This window comes from Nicotiana tomentosiformis, chromosome 3 (assembly GCF_000390325.3).
Source record: "Nicotiana tomentosiformis chromosome 3, ASM39032v3, whole genome shotgun sequence".
Lineage (NCBI taxonomy): Eukaryota > Viridiplantae > Streptophyta > Magnoliopsida > Solanales > Solanaceae > Nicotiana > Nicotiana tomentosiformis.
Window position 1 is genome coordinate 90,807,700 of NC_090814.1, and position 17,881 is coordinate 90,825,580.

General features: G+C 39.3%; 1 protein-coding gene and 1 long non-coding RNA gene across 2 annotated transcripts; both read right to left on the reverse strand.

Moving 5' to 3' along the window:
* Window positions 1–848: 848 nt before the first annotated feature.
* LOC104085786 (CLP protease regulatory subunit CLPX1, mitochondrial) lies at window positions 849–17,007 on the reverse strand. Its single transcript, XM_009589909.4, has 15 exons — window positions 16,168–17,007; window positions 15,912–15,973; window positions 15,618–15,718; window positions 14,961–15,040; window positions 11,746–11,796; window positions 11,142–11,216; window positions 10,959–11,036; window positions 9,987–10,043; window positions 9,384–9,454; window positions 9,191–9,290; window positions 8,245–8,349; window positions 7,972–8,034; window positions 7,661–7,783; window positions 1,949–2,104; window positions 849–1,016 (listed from the first exon to the last, which is right to left on the reverse strand). The coding sequence occupies exons 1-15, from the start codon at window positions 16,693–16,695 to the stop codon at window positions 948–950; spliced, it is 1,719 nt and encodes a 572-aa protein (XP_009588204.1). The 5' UTR covers window positions 16,696–17,007; the 3' UTR covers window positions 849–947.
* LOC138907098 (uncharacterized) lies at window positions 2,219–7,652 on the reverse strand. The gene is made up of 2 exons (XR_011414807.1): window positions 3,396–7,652; window positions 2,219–3,252 (listed from the first exon to the last, which is right to left on the reverse strand). It is a non-coding gene; the product is annotated as an uncharacterized lncRNA (long non-coding RNA).
* Window positions 17,008–17,881: the final 874 nt, after the last annotated feature.

Genomic DNA, 17,881 nt, shown 5'->3' on the forward strand with positions numbered 1-17,881 from the left:
AAAAGAAAAAATATAATATATTTTATCTTGAACTTTTGAGACAAATATTTTTAGTAACCAAACTTTCATTGGTACGTATTTTAATGATAATTCCCATTAAAAGATGTCTAGAAAGGCAATGGTGGGGTAGAAACGTAAGTTACTGGCAAAAAGGAAACAGAAAAGAGACAATAATTGGTGCACGAGTTTGGTGAATAGTAGTCACAACAAAATTATGGAACTGCTTACACCTTTTACTTTCTACACTAGGCCACTCTCACCTTTGCGTGCCGATTTTCCCAAACTTATAATAATACAAAAAGAAATCTTATGGTTCAAATAACTGCCAGAATGTACCAAAACATATCATTTTATACACCTCATTACTCTGTCCAATTAAGGTCCCACCCAAATTGCTATCACTATCATTCTACGTGCAATATTCAAAACGATTACAGCTCTTCTGTGTCTTAGCCAATTGGAACATATAGGGTAATACTTAAATATCAAGCTTTTGTATGCGTTAAGGTTCGAACTAGTGACACACACACGCCTAATCCACCAATAACATACCTCCACATATCATGTGTTGCACTCTTACCACTAGGCCAAAGCCCCGGGGGCCATTCAAGCGAATATTAAAGATGGCCATTTGGAGAAACCGTCTTCCAAACACTATGATATAAAAGGGACGAGCGAAAAGAATTAACAGTCCCTCAACCCTTTCTAAATGATGACTAGCACATAAGAGCATGGTCTGTTCAAATAATGGCCAAGAGGAAAGTTGAGGAGGATGGTTCTAACTTCAGAATTATAGCTGGAGTAGATCAAAGAATAAATAGCAAGATAACAGTAAAACACAACAAAAATGCAGTATGAAAGCACATTGAGCTTATTAAATTAACACTGTTTATTTGAATTTAGATTACTGTACATAATCGAGACCAGAAATACACCTCACAGAACATTTACAAAGCAACAATGGAAGGAAGCTCTTGTTCCGTCTCGTGGTCTCCGTCAGACCCCTCCAGGTTTGTCTGTAGTAGTACAACAGGAAAAACGTTAAGGATTTGTTTTGCTTGAGGTATAAGATGAAATATGCATGGTATAAAATTTGGAATTTCTTATCCAGTGTTTGGTTTGTATTTTGAATCTTGCATAGTTAATCCTAATATAATTTAATACACCAATTGATGTTTATTACGTAATATAGCATGGGACAACAGTGCATGAATTAAGTAATACTCCATGGATTAAACACAGAAGACAAAATTATCCTTTGTCTTTTCCTCAAACCCATCATTAACACCCTCTAATAATCGTTGCATTTTAATTCATATATTACTAATCCTTGCACTACTAATCTTTGCAGTGTAAACCATATATTACTAATTCTTATATTACAATCCCTGTATAATTGTTTGTTACGAAAAGGACCCTTAATAGTATGATTTGACATTGTATTTACAACAAAACAGAAAATTCTAGTATGTTTGGTATGACGGAAGTCATTTTTTATGGAAAATGTTTTTCAAATATTTGGTTGGTGAATAGAAAATAGAAAAGCACTCCTATTAAAGATTAATAATAACATTAGCAAATCGGAGAGCATTTCAATGAAAATTTTAGGTAATAAAGATTAATAATAATGTTTAAGTGTTAGCTGAAGAAACTAATATGAAGTTAAAGGTTTAAGATAGTTGTTAGGAAAATTAATCGACACCAACTTGGTGTTTGTCAATGAAACTTTTTGACTAATTATAGAAAAGATAGTCGTAACTCGTAAGGAAAATGACTTCTGCCGAAAAGTGAGGGAAGGATTTTCTCCGTTTTGATGGAAAATATTTTTCTTGGAAAATGACTTCCTCCAGACGAAACGCCAGAAAATGAACTTCCTAATGGAAAACATTTTCATGAAATGATTTCCATCGTATCACATATATCCTAGATCATGCAAGGTTAAACTAACCTCAGAATCCTTTGGTCTATTCTGTGAAAAGTGGCGATCAAATGCACCCTTGCCATAAAGGATTTTAGCCCCACATCCTCGCCCCTCAGCTCCGACAGACTCCTCATCAACTACAACGGCATCTATTACGTCGTCGCCTGTTCTGACATCAGGAATCTGCAAACATACAAATCAGAAATATTCTAGTGGAAAAGAATGAAAAAAAGAAATAAGAGAAAATTGTGGTGTTGGTTGAATAAGGCAACACGCTACATTAATAACATAAGATAATGAATACAATACAAGATGTCCCTATTTATAGCTATACACTACAAGGATATATTACTCCTCATCCAATGTGGGGTAAGACTATACTATACATACCTGTAAACTAACACTCCCCCTCAAGCCGGTACATACAAATCATATGTACCGAGCTTGTTACATATATAACCAATACGAGGACCAGTGAGAGACTTGGTGAAAATATCTGCAAGCTTATCATTCGACTTTACAAACTTTGTAGCAATTTCTCCTGAAAGTATCTTTTCTCTAACGAAGTGACAATCAATCTCAATGTGTTTAGTTCTCTCATGGAACACCGGATTTAATGCAATATGAAGGGCAGCTTGATTATCGCACACAAGTTCCATCCGACTGATTTCACCAAATTTCAATTCCTTGAGCAATTATTTGGTCCAGACTAGCTCACATGTTGCCATAGCCATTGCTCGATATTCTGCATCTGCACTAGACCGAGCAACTACATTCTGTTTCTTGCTCTTCCAAGACACCAAATTTCATCCTACTAAAACACAATATCCAGACGTAGAACGTCTATCAGAAGGTGATCCTGCCCAATCAACATCTGAGTATCCAACGATCTGCTCATGACCTCGATCCTCAAACAGTAACCCTGTGCCTGGAGCCGATTTTATATACTGAATAATGCGAACAACTGCATCCCAATGACTATCACATGGAGAATTCATAAACTGACTTACAACACTCACAGGATAAAAAATGTCGAGTCTAGTCACTGTAAGATAATTTAATTTACCAACCAACCGCCTATAGCTTGCAGGATCGCTAAGCGGCTCCCCCTGTCCTGGCAGAAGTTTGGAATTCGGATCCATCGGAGTGTCAACAGGTTTGCAATCTATCATCCCTGTCTCCTCAAGAATGTCTAAAGCATATTTTCTTTGAAAATTAACAATACCTGAGCTAGACTGAGCAACCTCAATACCTAAAAAGTAGTTCAATCTGCCTATATCCTTAGTTTGGAAGTGTTGGAAGAGATGCTGCTTCAGATTGATAATACCATCCTGATCATTGCCAGTAATAACAATATCATCAACATAAACTACCAGATAAATACAGAGACTTGAAGCAAAGTGCTGATAAAACACAGAGTGATCAGCTTCACTACGAGTTATGTCAAACTCCTGGATAACCGTGCTGAACTTACCAAACCAAGCTCAAGGAGACTGCTTTAGACCATAAAGTGACCGATGCATGCGGCATACAAGGTTACGAGACTCCCCCTGAGCAACAAAACCAGGTGGTTGCTCCATATAAACCTCATCCTCAAGATCACCGTGAAGAAAGGCATTCTTAATGTCCAGCTGATAGAGAACCGCAACCATGGATAGAAAAATGCGGACTAATGCGACTTTAGCCACGGGAGAGAAGGTATAACTGTAATCGAGCCCAAATATCTGAGTATATCCTTTGGCAACAAGACGGGCCTCAAGTCGATCAACCTGGCCATCGGGACCAACTTTGACTGCATAAACCCAACGACAACCAATAGTAGATTTACCTGAAGGAAGAGGAACAAGCTCCCAAGTACCACTTGTATGTAAAGCAGACATAGCCTGTCGCCATCCTGGATGAGACAACGCTTCACCTGTAGACTTAGGGACGGAAATTGAGAACAAAGAAGATATAAAAGCATAATGGGGAGATGACAGACGATGATAACTTAAACCGACATAATGGGGATTAGGCTTAAGTGTTGTCCGTATACCTTTCCGAAGTGCAATCGGTGTACTAGGAAGAGACAAGTCCGCAGTAGGAGCAGGGTCAAGTGCAGGACGAGAACCAGTTGGGCCTGATGTAGGGTGCAAACGACGATGATAAGTCAAGAGTGGTGTTCATGTGGCTGGTGATCTAGGAGGAACAACACTAGACTCCTCAACGGTTGGTATGGGTGAAACTTCTGTGGTCGAAGGTGGAGGAGGAGCTATAGTAAACTCCTCAAAGGCCGGTATGGGTAAGACCTCAGATATATCATGGTGGTCAGCAGAGGTAAAAAAAAGATTTAGGCTCAAAAAATGTGACGTCAGCTGACATAAGGTACCTACGAAGATTTGGAGAATAACAACGATATCCCTTCTGAATACGAGAATAACCAAGGAAGACACACTTGAGAGCACGAGAAGCTAACTTATCTTTCCCACGGGCTAAGTTATGAACAAAACACGTGCTCCCAAAAACACGGGTGGAAGAGAGTATAAGGGTGATTGGGGAAACAATACTGAATGTGGAATCTGATCCTTGATGAGAGATGAAGGCATCCGATTAATCAAATAACAAGTTGTGAGAACTGCATCGCCCCAAAAAAGCAACGGAACACGACATTCAATTAGAAGTGTGCGAGCAGTCTCAATAAGATGTCTATTCTTTCTCTCAGCAACCCCATTTTGCTGAGGGGTATAAGGACAAGATGTTTGATTAATAATTCCTTGAGAAGTCATAAACTGCTAAAACTGAGAAGATAAATATTCTAAGGCATTATCACTGCGAAAAATACGAATAGAAACACCAAATTGGTTTTTGATTTCAGCACAGAAACTCTGGAATATAGAAACTAACTCAGAACGATCTTTCATTAAGAAAAGCCAAGTACATCTTGAATAATCATCAATAAAACTAACAAAATAACGAAATCCCAAGGTTGAACTGATGCCTAAACGTTTGTGGATTAGATCTGGAGGATCTGTAACTAGACATGCTATGGAAGGACTGAGTGAGTTAAGGTAGTAAAGGCCTTCTGATTCACGTCATATACCAATTGTTTGTCTCGTACTGCGGTCCTGCATAATAAAAGAATCGTCAATAAAATATATACCACAATAGAGGGCACGAGTCAAACGACTAACAGATGCAAGACTAAAATGACAACCAGGGACATAATGAACGGAATCTAGGGTGATAAAAGACAAGGGATTAGCTTGTCCAACTCCTTTTGCCTTAGTTTGACATCCATTGGCTAAAGTAACAGTGGGAAGAGACTGTGAATATACAATATTTGACAAAAGTGATATATTACCAGAGATGTGATCAGAAGCGCCGGAGTCCATGACCCATGGGCCAAGAGTACTAGACTGGGAAACACAAGCAAAAGAATTACCAGTAACAAATGTATCAGTCTGAGCAACTGAGGCTATTTGTGGAGATGTCTGCTTACTTGCTCGATACTGAAGGAGCTCATTATATTCTTCTTTAGATAAAGAAAATCCCTGGTTACCTGTAGTCTCGGTATGAGCAATGTAAGCATTTTTGGGTGGACGACCATGTAAGATATAACACATTTCACGAGTGTGTCCAAGTTTGTGACAATAAGAACACTTGGGTCTAGATCTTCCAAAACGACCTCTTCCTCGTCTATGCTCCATAGTTTTAGATGCCCGAACATCCACTGTCTGGGATGCCTGAACAGAGGAATCAAGTATCTGTGATGAGATCACTGGGTGACTTGGTGCTGCAGCAAGGCGGAGTAATCGAGAGAATAATTCATCAACTGTCGGGACAGTCGAACTAGCCAAAAACTGGTCGCGTACTGAATCAAGATCATTAGGAAGTCCAGCGAGGGTAAGAACGAGAAACATCTTCTGTCGCTGCTCTTGTTGTTTTTCAACACTAGCAGAAACTGGCATCAACTTCTCAAATTCTCCATGACTGTTTGTACTTGACCCAAGTAAGTAGACATATCTAATTCCTGCTTCTTTAAGTTTGTCATCCGCGATATCACATCATAAAAGCGAGATATGTCATTAGTGTATAAGGTGCATGCCTTTGCCCAAACCAAATAACATGTCTGAAATGGACTAAACAAGGGCATCAACTTGGAATCAATAGATCGCCACAAGATGCTACATAACTGAGCATCGATCTTTGCCCAAAGTGCTATTGCCTTTTCATCTCCTTCGCTAGACTGTTTGATTAGATGATCTTGAACACCTTGTCCTCTACACCACAACTCGACAGATGAAACCCAAGCTAAGTAGTTTGAACCTCCCATTAAAGGTTCCGAGGTAATAATAGCACTGGAGCTTCCAGAACACATGTTTCTAGACCCAAAAACATCAAATCCCAAAGACATCGTTGCAAATTATTACCAAATAAGAGAAAGAATCAACTGTAATCCACTGAAACAGAGTAAGGAAACACAGAAACAGAATAAGGAAATATTGTAGCTGCCGGAATCTTACTGTAGCTGTCAGAATCGTATTGTAGCTGCCGGAAAAAACTCAAAGTGGTCGGAATGAAATGAAAACAGTAGGGTTAGGATCGGAATTACCATCCGAGCCTGGTAACGTGAGCTTGTAACCTGAGTGGGGGCATTGAAATAGTGGGATGTTGGGCTGACTCAGAAGGTAAGACTTTGTGGGCTATCATCTGGCCTGCCCTCTCCAAACTTAGAGTTGGGCTACGTGACCCAAGTAAAGACATGGGCTAGTTAGCACCTAAAGAGGGGTGGACCGCGTGAGGCTAGTTTCACAGAGCAACGAACAGCTCCCGCTTTGTGCAGTGGAAGGATAACGGACCAGTGTTCGCAGAGTTTTTTAAAAAATGGCCGGAAGTGGTCGTACGCGCCGGCGCGTGAGCTTATGGTGGCGCGTGGAGGCGCATGAGGAGGCTGCTGCCGAAGATTTTCACTGAGGTTTGGTCGCCGGACAGTGACGACTCTTGTGGTAGTGTTGAATTTTGCACAACACTGACGGAGATGAAGCAGATGCAAAACAACCTTGAAAAGTCGCCGGAAAAAGACTTCCGCTGACTTATTTCTCTTCCCGGAATCGCTGGAATTTATGTACAGCGATAAATCTCTCACAATTGCTCTGATACCATGTGAGAAAGCACGGGAGAAAATATGTTATTGATATTAGATAATGAATACAATACACGAGGTCCCTATTTATAGCTATACACTACAAGACTACACTATACATATCTGTAAACTAACAGTATCCCTCCCGGATATTTATTTATTTTATATTTTGTTTTGATGGTTCCCTCAAGGTTTTGATTAATTGTTTTCTGTTAATTAAGTTTACAACTGTTTTCAGCTAAAGCTTTTCACATATATTCAGTGATAACCAACAAGTATTTGCCATCAACTTAGAGTACTCTGTAATATTGAAATGCACAGAGTCGAACCTGCATATTTTAAGTACAATTACAGAGATGTGCACAATTTGAGATAAGGCCTCACAGTTTTTTTTAATACATTATGTTCAGCAGATTATCCCCAGTCAGAGAGAAATACCATACAACGAATCCTAATTTTTCAGTGAATATCAAAATGCCAAGAACTGTGGTTTACACAATTAGTAAATTCATTTCAAGATCAGCATACACTACCTAAAGGAACATTTCTTCCAAGCAGTCCTCGCTATATGCTGTATGTCAACCAAAGACAGAAATAGAGAGAGACGAATTACACACCTCATACATAGCATCCATCAGGATGCTCTCCAGTATGGATCGCAATCCACGAGCACCAGTATTTTTAGATATAGCTTTCTTAGCTATCAATCTCAACGCATCTTCAGTGAAATGCAGCTTTACCTGAGAAAGAAGTCTCCAAGTATGAGAAAAGTAACTTCCTGGTAATAAAAGTAAAGGAAAACCAGAAAAGTTCCTTCCTGCTCCTTGCCCAAAGAAATAAAATGTGTGCAGGATCTGAAAGAGATAAAAGAATGCAAATGCATCTTTATGCATATCCAGAGAAGTTTCTTAGAGAGGCAAATACTCACCCCATTCATTTGGAACATCTTTTTGTACTGCTTCCCTAGTGCATTTTTTGGCTCAGTTAGAACCTGCAAAGAATCAAAACAGTGAAAAGGGAACAATCAATCTAGATTTGGCATATAGTCTCATATTCTGAATGAAAATCCTAGAAGAGTAACCCAAAGGCATAAATAATGTCCAACCATGTCCACCTTATTCAAACAAAGAACGGCTTTCCATAAAACCATAATTATGTGCATAAAGCAAAGAACCAAAGTTACAGAAAACATAAGCATTACCTGCACAAGTTGATTCTCAGTTAAAGCTGACAGATTTACAAGGATGGGGAATCGACCAACAAACTCAGGTATCAGACCATATGATATTAGATCACTACTTTCAACCTGCATAACAGGAGAATTATGAAATAGGATTAGTAAATACTTCAAAAACTTACCCATCAGAAAAGAAGTAGATAAGCAAACTTGTTTGCCCTTTTATTATCGGTGCAGCTAAATTGGCCATAAAATAATCCATTTTATTTAAAAGATTAAAGGGCAGCCCGGTGCACCAAGCTCCCGCTATGCGCGGGTCCGGGGAAGGGCCAGACCACAAGGGTCTATCGTACGCAGCCTTAGTCTGCATTTTTGCAAGAGGCTGTTTCCACGGCTTGAACCGGTGACCTCCTGGTCACATGGCAGCAACTTTTAAATATGTAGAAACTACATGAAAGTACTATAAGTCGGAACCTTTCCAATATCAAAGTGACAAGAGACATACATTTAAAAATCTAAGTGAAAGATCACTTCTAATGGAACATGGAAAATGAAGACTATCATGAAGCGTAAAGGTCAACTATTTAAGGTAAGAGGAAGTAAATGAAACACAGGCACTCCATCTGCTCAAAATACAACAAGCAGAACACCGAATTCCAGTAAAAGGGCGTTCGACATGCAGGAGACTAATGATAACTAATGGTAAAGACACAGTTTCACAACTTGGCACATTAGTAAGTTACTATCTCAGTTCATGTTGTTGCAAATATCTGACTTCATCTGATGCATATGCAACTAAATTTATTGGGACGATAAGCGTCTTAGCATTTCCATAGTCATCAGTTTCTTACTTCAGATAATATGGTGCTACATCTATGATCATGCAAAATACAACCACAATCAAGCTAAAAGTACTCTTTAGTATATATGCTCTGGTCGGTCTGCCAAGCTGCAAGATTGAAGAACTTACTATCTCCAATAAAGATGATGTCACAGCAGCACTTGTAACACCACCAGTCCTCATGTTTGCGCGAACTGGTGCACCGAACCCTATAGAAGAATCTTGGCGCCTGAAAACATCAACAAGTATATCTTGCAGGAATTAGGTAGATGTCAGACTAAATGGAAAGAAAATAAGAACTACAATGGGCAAGTAGTAAGACCTCTCTGATATTGTTTTCTCCAAGTCAATGAAGGCACCACCGCATATAAAGAGAATATCTTTCGTATCAATCTGTAATGACATAAATAACAAGGCTAATACAGTCAGACCTCTCTATAACAGTATCCCTATATAACAACACTCCCCTATAAAAGCCAAGCTTTTTCGGAACGAATTTTTATGTTAAGTTATAATATATGTCCTCTATAACAACACTTCGCTAGAACATCCAAAAATATTCGGAACAAACGAGGTTGTTATAGAGAGGTTTGGGAATTTTTTGGCTCAAAGATACATATCTGTAAAACATCAAACCAACAATATAACCTAGCATGGCAGAAGGGGCTCAAATGGGCGTCCAACAAACAGAAATAGAAAAAGCGTAAGAAATGTCTTCTACCCACACCAGAAGGCTGAACAAAGCAGTTAATATATCTTACTTATAAAGACAGTAAATGATACACAATTGCTCATCGATAGTAAAGTAATTCACACTAAAGAACTAAGAACAACATTTTTACTTGCAGCAGGACTTCCAAATTTCTCTTGATTAGGAAAGAAACACCTTAATCCCAAAAATGAAGTGCTTTTATAACCATCTTACCTGAATATTATCCCCTCTAGGGTGTTTCCGAGCTCCCTTCTCCGGCACATTGACTATCTGCACCGGAAAGCTCATTATTTTTACGATGGGTACAAAAAGCTCAATATTTTTTCTTTTGGGATAAGTATAACAGAAAACTCATTATAGTAACAAACAAATGATGCAACGATTCATTTTTCTAATCATATCACTGAACTATAGATTGTAAATTGATCTGTTATAGTAAGTCCACCGACTAAGACAGTCAGGCCATTATCACAGAAATTCTATGGCACATCTAAAGGTCATTAGAAACCATACCATCCTTTTTCGAATGCTTTGGAGACACAACATTCAATCAATTCTGACAAGCATCATCAGAGTAGAGAAGAAAGAGGAAAGAATTGTTAGCACGTGCAGACTGTAGCGTGAAACCAAAAAGCGATGAAACAGGTATCACGGCCACCAGCAATATAAACGTTAGTTCATTGTTGATGAGCCACATTCAGCCAGTCAGTGGGATCTAAAAAGCAGCTAACCTAGTTCAGTAATACAAAGCAGCCAACACTAAGCCAACAGCCTGTTAACTTTCATATGCAGCTACATCTCATTTCAAAGCAAGTCGCCCATACGAATCCTCAATTATCATACTGTTCCTTTAAGTTCATCTTATACCAACATTCACTCTCATATAATATTATTACAACTATTTTATAAAACTTACGTTTCACTTTGGTGGGTATCCTTCCATCACATTACACCCCGGTAGTCCTCTCCATTTCAACCATCTATTTTTATCCTATGAGTAACATCTCCGTCTATCATACCTCGGTGATTTTCGTATACAAAAGCTTTTTGTCTAGCTCTAATCTTAACAGAGCAATAACAGTCAAAGTCGCTTCTGCATTTGCGACATCAATTAATACCCACATTTGATCAAAGTTGTGAAGATCAATTCACGATTAACAAGCAAAAACTAAGGTAAACACTTACTGTTCCTTCAAGCATCTTCAACAATGCCTGCTGGACGCCCTCTCCTGAGACATCCCTACTGATGTTGAGGCTTTCAGCCTGGAAATGTCAGTATAATAGGAATCAGCTAAATTGACACATGAAAAGTCGCCAGCGAAAGTTTAATCTGAAAAAGGAAAGTATAGTCTATGAGCTAACATCTACCTTTTTCGTGATCTTGTCAACTTCGTCAATATACACTATGCCTTGCTGAGCAGCTGCTACATTATAGTCAGCAACCTGAAATAAAGTCAGACCAGAATAATCAAATGATAACACATATCAAGGCTAGAAATCACTGGAAAGGATGCAAAACAATATTATGTTCCGACTAAAAAGCAAGAACATCTCACAAGTAGTAAGCAGTTTTCTTTCCTCCTCCATTCCTAAACCCTAAATTAGATATTGCAATGATTGCTGGTGATGATATAAACATATTTGAATGATATGGAGGTAATTAGACACATAAAACAGAAAATTACTGTAAATACAGAAATGAAAAAGGCTGCAATTGGTTCTATAGACTTCTAGACACCAAATAGTTTGGGAACAAAACATCCTATAGGCTATATCTACTCATCATATTCAGCAAAATCATCAAATAAGCACTTTTCTGCATCACATCTAAAAAGCTAGAATTAAAACCTATGCTTAAGTTGGCAAGGATGATAAGATAATATTTCTTCTTTTTTCCTGGTAAAATACTCAAATGAGATATGGGAATAAAACAATAAACTGAGATTAAAGACTGAAAAGGTATAGTACTTACAGTAAGGAGCTTATATAGAATGGATTCAACATCTTCCCCAACATATCCTGCCTGCAGACAAAAGTATTGTCATGAATAGGAACCTAAAGCTCTGGACTCCCATCAAGGTGCCAATTATTTTTAATAGTAACATCGAATGGTTTCTGCTATTCTACTTCTAGAAAAGACCATCAAGAATTAAGTTTTGGGAACACGGTAAGCAAGGATTTAAATAAACATGCTCCGAAAATTATCTTAGTTCCGAAAATTCCACAGGGTTGCGGTTGCAAATCGAAGGAGAAACCTCATATAGTCCTTAGTTGTAGATGGGGTGAGGATTGAGGGAGAGGAGGAGGTAAAAGGGGCGATAGTGGGTTTTTATGAGAACTTATACAAAGAGGAAGTTACTTGGAGGCTTACTTTGGGGGAATAGAGTTCAACCACATAGGGGAGGGAGACAGTGAGTGGCTAGAAAGGGCTTTCGAGGAGGAGGAGGTGCACGAGGCTGTGCCGAATTGTGCTGGTGAAAAAGCCCCGGGCCCGATGGTTTCTCCTTGGCCTTCTTCCAGCTCTGTTGGGACACCATTAAGAGGGAGTTGATGGAAGCCATTGAATACTTCCACGTGAATGGTGTTTTCGAGAGAAGTATCAATGCTTCTTTTATTACCATTGTGCCTAAGAAAGAAGGTGCATCTTGTATCAGAGACTATATGCCTATTAGTCTCGTGGGGAGCATTTACAAAATTATTTCTAAAGTGCTATCCATTAGACTCAAGAAGGTTCTTGACGTGTTTGTTTTGTCCTCCCGGAATGCGTTTGTGGAAGGTAGGCAGATCCTGGACGCTGCTTTCGTGGCAAATGAACTTGTAGACTCCAGAAGGAAAAATAGAGAACCCGACTTACTATGCAAGCTGGACCTTGAGAAGGCTTTCAGCCATGTCAATTGGGAGTTCCTGGATTTCATTATGATGCGGATGGAGTTTGGGGTAAGATGGAGGGGATGGATCAAGTTCTGCATTTCTTCAGTCAGATACTCTATCCTGGTTAATGGTAGCCCGTGTGATTTCTTTGACAGCTCCAGGGGTCTCAGGCAAGGTGACCCCCTATCCCCCATGCTATTCATTCTAGTGATGGATGCTCTGAGTAAAATGTTGGATCGTGCGACGGGCAGAGGCTTCTTGCGAGGATTCTCAGCACCGATCGGGGCGCCCAGTGCCCTTTCTATGATGCCGATATGGTTCAATTGACCTACCTGAAGCAGGTTCTGCAGTGGTTTCAGATAGTATCAGGACTCAAAATCAACCTCGGCAAGTGTGAGATTCTCCTAGCATAAGGATACTACGGTTTGGAATCCAGTGATCGAAAGGGTTGAAAAAAGATTAGCAGGCTGGCAGAAACGGTACTTGCCAAAAGGCGGTAAGGAAGTGCTTATTAAAAGCACTTTATCGAGTATGTCCACCTATTACTTGTCCCTGTTGCAAGCTCTTGTGAGCATCGCGGAAAAACTGGAGCGGCTTCAAAGGAATTTTCTTTGGGATGCGGTGGATGGGACTAGAAAGTTTCATCTAGTGAACTGGCAGACAGTCACTTCCCTAAAGAAGTGAGGTGGACTTGGAGTAAAAGATCTTAGGGTATTCAACAGAGCTTTGTTGGGAAAGTGGCTGTGGAGATTCGGGGTAGAAGAACATGCTCTATGGAGGGAGGTCATAGTAGAAAAGTACGATTCCACGGGAGGGGGTTGGAGGACCAAGGCGATCACAGCACCTTTCGGGTGTGGTATGTGGAGGAGCATCATGAAGAATTGGGAAGCATTCAATGGCAACATCACTTACAAGGTGGGAGATGGAAGGAGAATCAGCTTTTGGAATCATAGGTGGTGTGGAGAGGATACTCTGAGGGTCACTTTTCCCACGTCTTCAGAGTTTCAAACCAGAAAGAATTGATGGTTCAACAGATTCGCAAGGAGCATGGGGGTAGTATGGGACCTCTCATTTAGAAGGAACATTCAAGATTGGGAGATTGTGGAGCTCCAAAATTTGTTGGCACTGCTATATGGGCAAGACAGGCCCTAGCCATCCTGTGATTCTTGGAGATGGGGGTTGCGTGGCGATGGTTTGTTCACCGTAAAGTCCTTTTACCAGAGTATGTTAGTGAGAGAGGAGGCCACTTTTCCATACTCCTCGATCTGGATTCCTAAGGCGCCCACGAAGGTGTGCTTTTTTGCATGGCTAGCGGCGAGGGGAGTGATCTTGACTGCTGAAAATCTGCGAAAGAGAGGAATTACACTTGTTAGTTGGTGCTACATGTGTAAAAGCTCAGGGGAAGAAGTTGATCATCTTTTGTTGCATTGCCCTGTGTCCTCGGGTTTGTTGAGGGCAATCCTGAATCTTTTTGGTGTTCAATGGGTGATGCCAAGCACTGTAAAGGAAATCTTATATAGCTGGGTGGGTTTCCATAGAAAAAGAAAGCTAAAGGCGTGGAAGTTCGCCCCGTTAGCTCTCATGTGGATAGTTTGGGGGGAGAGAAACAGGAGAGCTTTTAAGGGGATTGAATCTCCTTTTTCACATCTTAAGAATAGTCTCTTATCTTTGATCGCTTTTTGGTGCACTCATATAGCCCCTACTTGTATCGAAGATTGAGCGTCATTTGTAGAGAATTATGTTCTGATGTAAATTCTCTACTTTTTGGTATACTTCTTTGTATACGGGAGTTTTCTCCCTTTTGATCAATACAATTTACCTTATCAAAAAACTCAAGATAGAGATAGATGATCATGGGCATCTTGTATGTTCATGTTAGCCAAAATTAGGATATCAAGTCTCATTCTATCTATTTGCATAGGTATCAATCTCTTGGAATGACAAAACAAGGTTTTCCCTATTTTAGTCCTAATGGTAATAATTGACAACACCAGTACTTAAAAACATTCTCATCTTCAATAGATTAGACAGGTCTTCTTCATTTACAATGAATCAAATTGCAACCAGCTCAATTGCAGCCCTGAGTTAATCCAGATTTCCCACCCTCCACAACCTAAATCTGACCTCAAACAGACTATTCGGAGACGGTTCCTCAGGCTTATGGGATCTCTAATGTTCAAACAAATTAACATAATGCGCAAAAACAACAATGCGTGGAAGGGAACAAGATTTAGACAAAGATTGATTTCTTGCAAAGATTATTAAGCTGGGATAGATGTTTTAGATCTCTACCAAGGTGACAGGATAACAACATACCTGAGTTAGTGTAGTCGCATCTGCTATCACAAATGGAACGTTCACCAATCGAGCCAAGGTCTTGGCAAGTAAAGTCTTCCCTGTCCTTGATATGACACCAATATACACAAGTGAAAAAGTAATATTTTTAACAATTAAGGATCATAATTTTAGCAGTGATAATGGCAAAAGTAAAGCTCTATCAATTCACACCACCCCACCCGCCCCCAGTCTACCACGAAAAAAAAGGGAATCCAAGATAAGTTGAGGGCTAAAAGGATAAAAAGAGAAAAGGAGAATGACGCTTTTAAATTACATGATCATTAGTCTTAACGCAAAATTCACGTGGCCCTCTCATCATCACAGTTTTAGCCTTAATATACACAGTTAAATCTGAAGTATCTATTTATCAGCGCACACGTTTGCTCTTTGACATTATGAAGCAGACAATGAGCATTAGCTTGAATCACTCATACCACCACTACAAGTAAATAGCACTTCTTACTATCTTTCAAAAAAAATTCACAACTAAAAAGAAAAAGAAAGCAGGAGAAAGAGAAAAAAGATTTCTCTGCTGATGAATCTAGAGTTCCACTACGCGACACGCGCATAAATCTACAATGCGATTTTACCACAATTCAGACTTCAAGAAGCACAATGGATCATTATAAAGTTTACCTGAACCTGTCGGCCCCATTAAAAGGATGTTACTCTTCTCAAGCTCCACGGATTCATTTTCTGCTCCATCTGCTTTTTCACTACTGTCATTTCCTGCGGGCCTATGTTATCACATTTAAAGAATAGCTTTAGAAGAGTAACAAAGGTGGCAAATGCCTGATCCAGGAATTTCCATTTCTGACTTCCTACGGTCCAAATAACTTTATAGTGCATCTCACAACTCACACGTCAAAGGTAAAACATAAAGTACAGGAAGGAAAACAATGTGGAAATTATGCAGTGATCAAAACTAACCACTTATGTGAAGAGTCATTATATATTCTCTTGTAATGATTATATACGGCTACAGACAGAACCTGCAATCACAAATTGAATTACAAAATGATAAAGGAAGTCACTCTTGCAGCTCAAGATAGTGCTTTTTTGCTGTATTAGTATTGTAATCAACAAAGAAAGCATAAAAACCACAAGCTAAACTATCTTTTTATCTACACTCAAAAGGGTACTCAGAATTATCAATTCCAAAAGATAAAACTTGCAAAAAGATTACCTTTTTAGCTCTCTCCTGTCCAATAACAAACTTATCAAGCCCTTTACACAGTTGCTTGGGTGTAGGAAAATGGGAACCTAAATTGGATCCACCCCAAGACCCATCTTTCGACCCGGAACCAAACCCACCTCCAGAACCCGGCCCGGGACCCCCCTCCCCTTCACCAGCCTGAACAAACTTGACACCTGGACGAACCACAATTCCCTCACCACCAGGTGGCTGCCAAATTTCAGGTGGGTCCCCCCCATAGTTACTACTAGAAGACATGCTGATTTTGCGTTTATTCTTATTATTCTTCCTATTTGAATAATTCTGTGAACTCTTGAATTCGCCAAGAAATGAAACAGGCTTGAATAAAGAAGAATTATGAGGAGCAGACGAGTTTGCGAGCAAATTGTCCCACTTGCTGGTTCGGGTACATAAATGGAAATTGGGAAAACGACCCGTATGAAAATCATTGATGATGAAGTATCTGAAGTGAGTTATAGCCATAGAGGCTCTGTGTTTCGATCTAAATGCAGCTGCCATATGTGCTTAGTTTAGAAAAGTGAAAATTCAGTAGGAAAGATTCTTTCTTTTATATGTCTGAAGAAGAATAGAATTTCAAGATTGGAGCTTTGTGGGACAAGAGGAGACTTTTGTGGGATTTAGGAGATGACCCATCAGACAAAGAAGATCCGAAATTGAGAAATAATTTCGTGGGAATTTGGGATTGAGGTTTTTAGTAGAGAAGTGAACGAAGGAGGATTTTGTAGAGGAGCAGCACAGAAATATCCGAACAAGGAGTGAAAGAAGGCAAAGAAAATGAAAGTTTTAATTTGGTATGACGGACATCATTCTTTCCGGAATATCTATTTTTGGCGCATCTTGTATGATTCTACACCAAGTAAGAAACGACGTCGTACGGATTCTCTAAGTTAGGTAGGTGACGAGTGGGGGTGGGGGTGGGGGTACAATGGAAAAGGATTAAAAACAAATTATCACAGCCGATTTTAAGACAAATTAATAGGTGCAGGACTTGTATTTGTATATAGACTTTTCTTACGTAATCATAGTAAATTAGTATAGAACAAAGGTAGCATACCACTCTAATTCCACAAATAGAGTAGGAGAAGGGTACGCAAACATTATCTCCACAAATAGAATATAGAAATGATGCTTCTCATAAACAAATTGGTGGTAGCTTAATATTGAATAAAAAAGATTTGGTTTTGATAACTTCACGGAGTACTAAATTCCTAACCTTTATTCAGATTCCACTTCTTTTACCAAATTTGTAGAGATTTTGGGAATTTTTCTCGATAATAATGGTGTTAGAAGCATTGCAATTGTTTCATTTCATTGAATACTTGTAATCTTTTACTAGCATAGATATTAAGTAATTTTGTTAATCAAATCAAAGCTTAATAAATAGGAAGTAATATTTTTCTTTCTGTTGGAATATAAATGGTAGTAGTATCTCATAATTTTCACCTCACTTTATTTAAGAATTCGAGTAGTTTTGAATTCAAGATTCTACAAATTCAACTTTTCACTTGAATTATATCTGTCATATATTCAACTTCTCTCCCTCTGCTCTTCTGATTCTCTCTCTTTCTTCCTTCATTCTCTCTTACCTCTGTTCTTGTCTTTTCGCCATAGGCTACATACAGAAAAGAACTTACCCCAAGATCTGACCCCCCCCCCCCCCCCCGTGTAGGAGTTGAGGGGGCAA

Coding starts and splice junctions, on each gene's coding strand:
- LOC104085786 (XM_009589909.4), bottom strand. CDS start 16,695: ATGGCAGCTGCATTTAGATCGAAACACAGAGCCTCTATGGCTATAACT. Junction 11,037..11,141: donor TTGACAAGATCACGAAAAAG/GTAGATGTTAGC, acceptor TGACATTTCCAG/GCTGAAAGCCTCAACATCAG. Junction 10,044..10,958: donor TGAAGATGCTTGAAGGAACA/GTAAGTGTTTAC, acceptor TTTCCGGTGCAG/ATAGTCAATGTGCCGGAGAA.